Source organism: Condylura cristata, unplaced genomic scaffold (assembly GCF_000260355.1).
Source record: "Condylura cristata isolate star-nosed mole 26May11 unplaced genomic scaffold, ConCri1.0 scaffold00026, whole genome shotgun sequence".
Lineage (NCBI taxonomy): Eukaryota > Metazoa > Chordata > Mammalia > Eulipotyphla > Talpidae > Condylura > Condylura cristata.
In genome coordinates, this window is record NW_004567127.1 from 5,459,959 (window position 1) to 5,461,284 (window position 1,326).

The 1,326-nt window shown below is 49.8% G+C and overlaps 1 protein-coding gene across 3 annotated transcripts in view; it reads left to right on the forward strand.

The window, feature by feature from the left end:
- The first annotated feature begins 57 nt into the window (after positions 1 to 57).
- SIKE1 (suppressor of IKBKE 1) overlaps positions 58 to 1,326 on the forward strand; it is a 10,149-nt gene continuing 8,880 nt past the window's right edge. For 2 of the 3 annotated variants that reach the window (XR_001145846.1, XR_001145847.1), the window contains exons 1-2: positions 63 to 261; positions 470 to 575. Coding sequence is in view for 1 of the 3 variants with exons in the window: in XM_004689613.1 (XP_004689670.1) it covers positions 103 to 261; positions 470 to 575 (265 nt within the window). In the remaining 2 variants the exon portion in view is untranslated. Of the gene's footprint in view, positions 262 to 469; positions 576 to 1,326 lie in introns of all 3 variants that reach the window. The other variant, XM_004689613.1, reaches the window with a different exon arrangement.

The window sequence follows — 1,326 nt, forward strand, 5'->3', positions numbered from 1 at the left end:
CCGCCGGCGAACGTGCCCGGAAGTGACGTCGCGCGCGGAGCCAGCTCGGGCGAACCGAGCGAGCCGCGGAGCCGCGCGGCGCGGGGTCGTGTCGCGGGCACGATGAGCTGCACCATCGAGAAGATCCTGACGGACGCGAAGACGCTGCTGGAGAGGCTGCGGGAACACGACGCGGCGGCGGAGTCGCTGGTGGACCAGTCGGCCGCGTTGCACCGGCGGGTGGCCGCTATGCGGGAGGCGGGCACGTCGCTGCCCGAGCAGGTCAGGCGGAGGGTGGGGGCCGAGCCCCGTCTGCTGGGCATGTGAGGGGCTTGGAGCCAGGTAAAGTGGGAACGAGGTGTGGTGGGTTCCCGGCCCGGAGGGTGGCTGCGAGGCTTCTCCGCGACCGGGGTCGAGACTGCTGCCCTTCAGGGGTAGCTGCTGCTGGTCACCTGTTTATGGCGCGCTCAGTCTGTCTCTGTTTGTCCAGTATCAAGAGGATGCATCCGATATAAAGGACATGTCCAAATACAAACCTCACATTCTGCTGTCCCAAGAGAATACACAGATTAGAGACTTGCAGCAAGAAAACAGAGGTTAGTCAGGCTTTTGTGTGTAGTTATGATTTTGTCATATCCCGTAATATTTCAAAAGTTCTTGCAAGACTAACTCTCCGCCCCAGTGCACATCCTGTATGTGTTTCCAGGTCAGTAGTTTTTAAAGAGTTGTTTCGTATTACCCAATGACAGTTTGTTACTTACCTTTTTCAAGGTCATCTGATTTTCTTTTTCCAGGTTGCTTATCAAAGAGGAGCTTAGTGGAACTGAATTATTTCCTGGCTTGTGTAGACACCCCCAAATAGAGACTCGAATAAGCATAGTAAGAGTTCAGATCCTCAGGGACTTACAATGTAATATTTACATAATGACTGGGACTTACAGTGTAATATTTACATACTGATTGCAGTAAAAACGAGTTTTGGGGGTTTTCTTATGCAAGTAGAAGAGCTGAGCATGTATGTTTTTAGTCTTGATGAGCACATTATTAAAGATACTAACATGAATAATTAGTTATAGGTCAGTTTATATGTATCATTCCATTGGAATCCCATATCTTCATTTTGAAGTAGACAAGGGTATGATAATATTAACGTATTATCATAATAACAAATAACAAGAGATGCAAAATAGACTGAAAACTGGCTAGGAAACGGACTGAGAAGTTAAATGATTTGCTTAAGAGTATTAAACTAGGCCCTCCCTGGTGGCGCAGCGGGTTAAAGCACAGCACTGAGAATCTAAAGCCGCTTCCTCATGAGCTCGATTCCCGCCTGCCCCGGAGGTGACC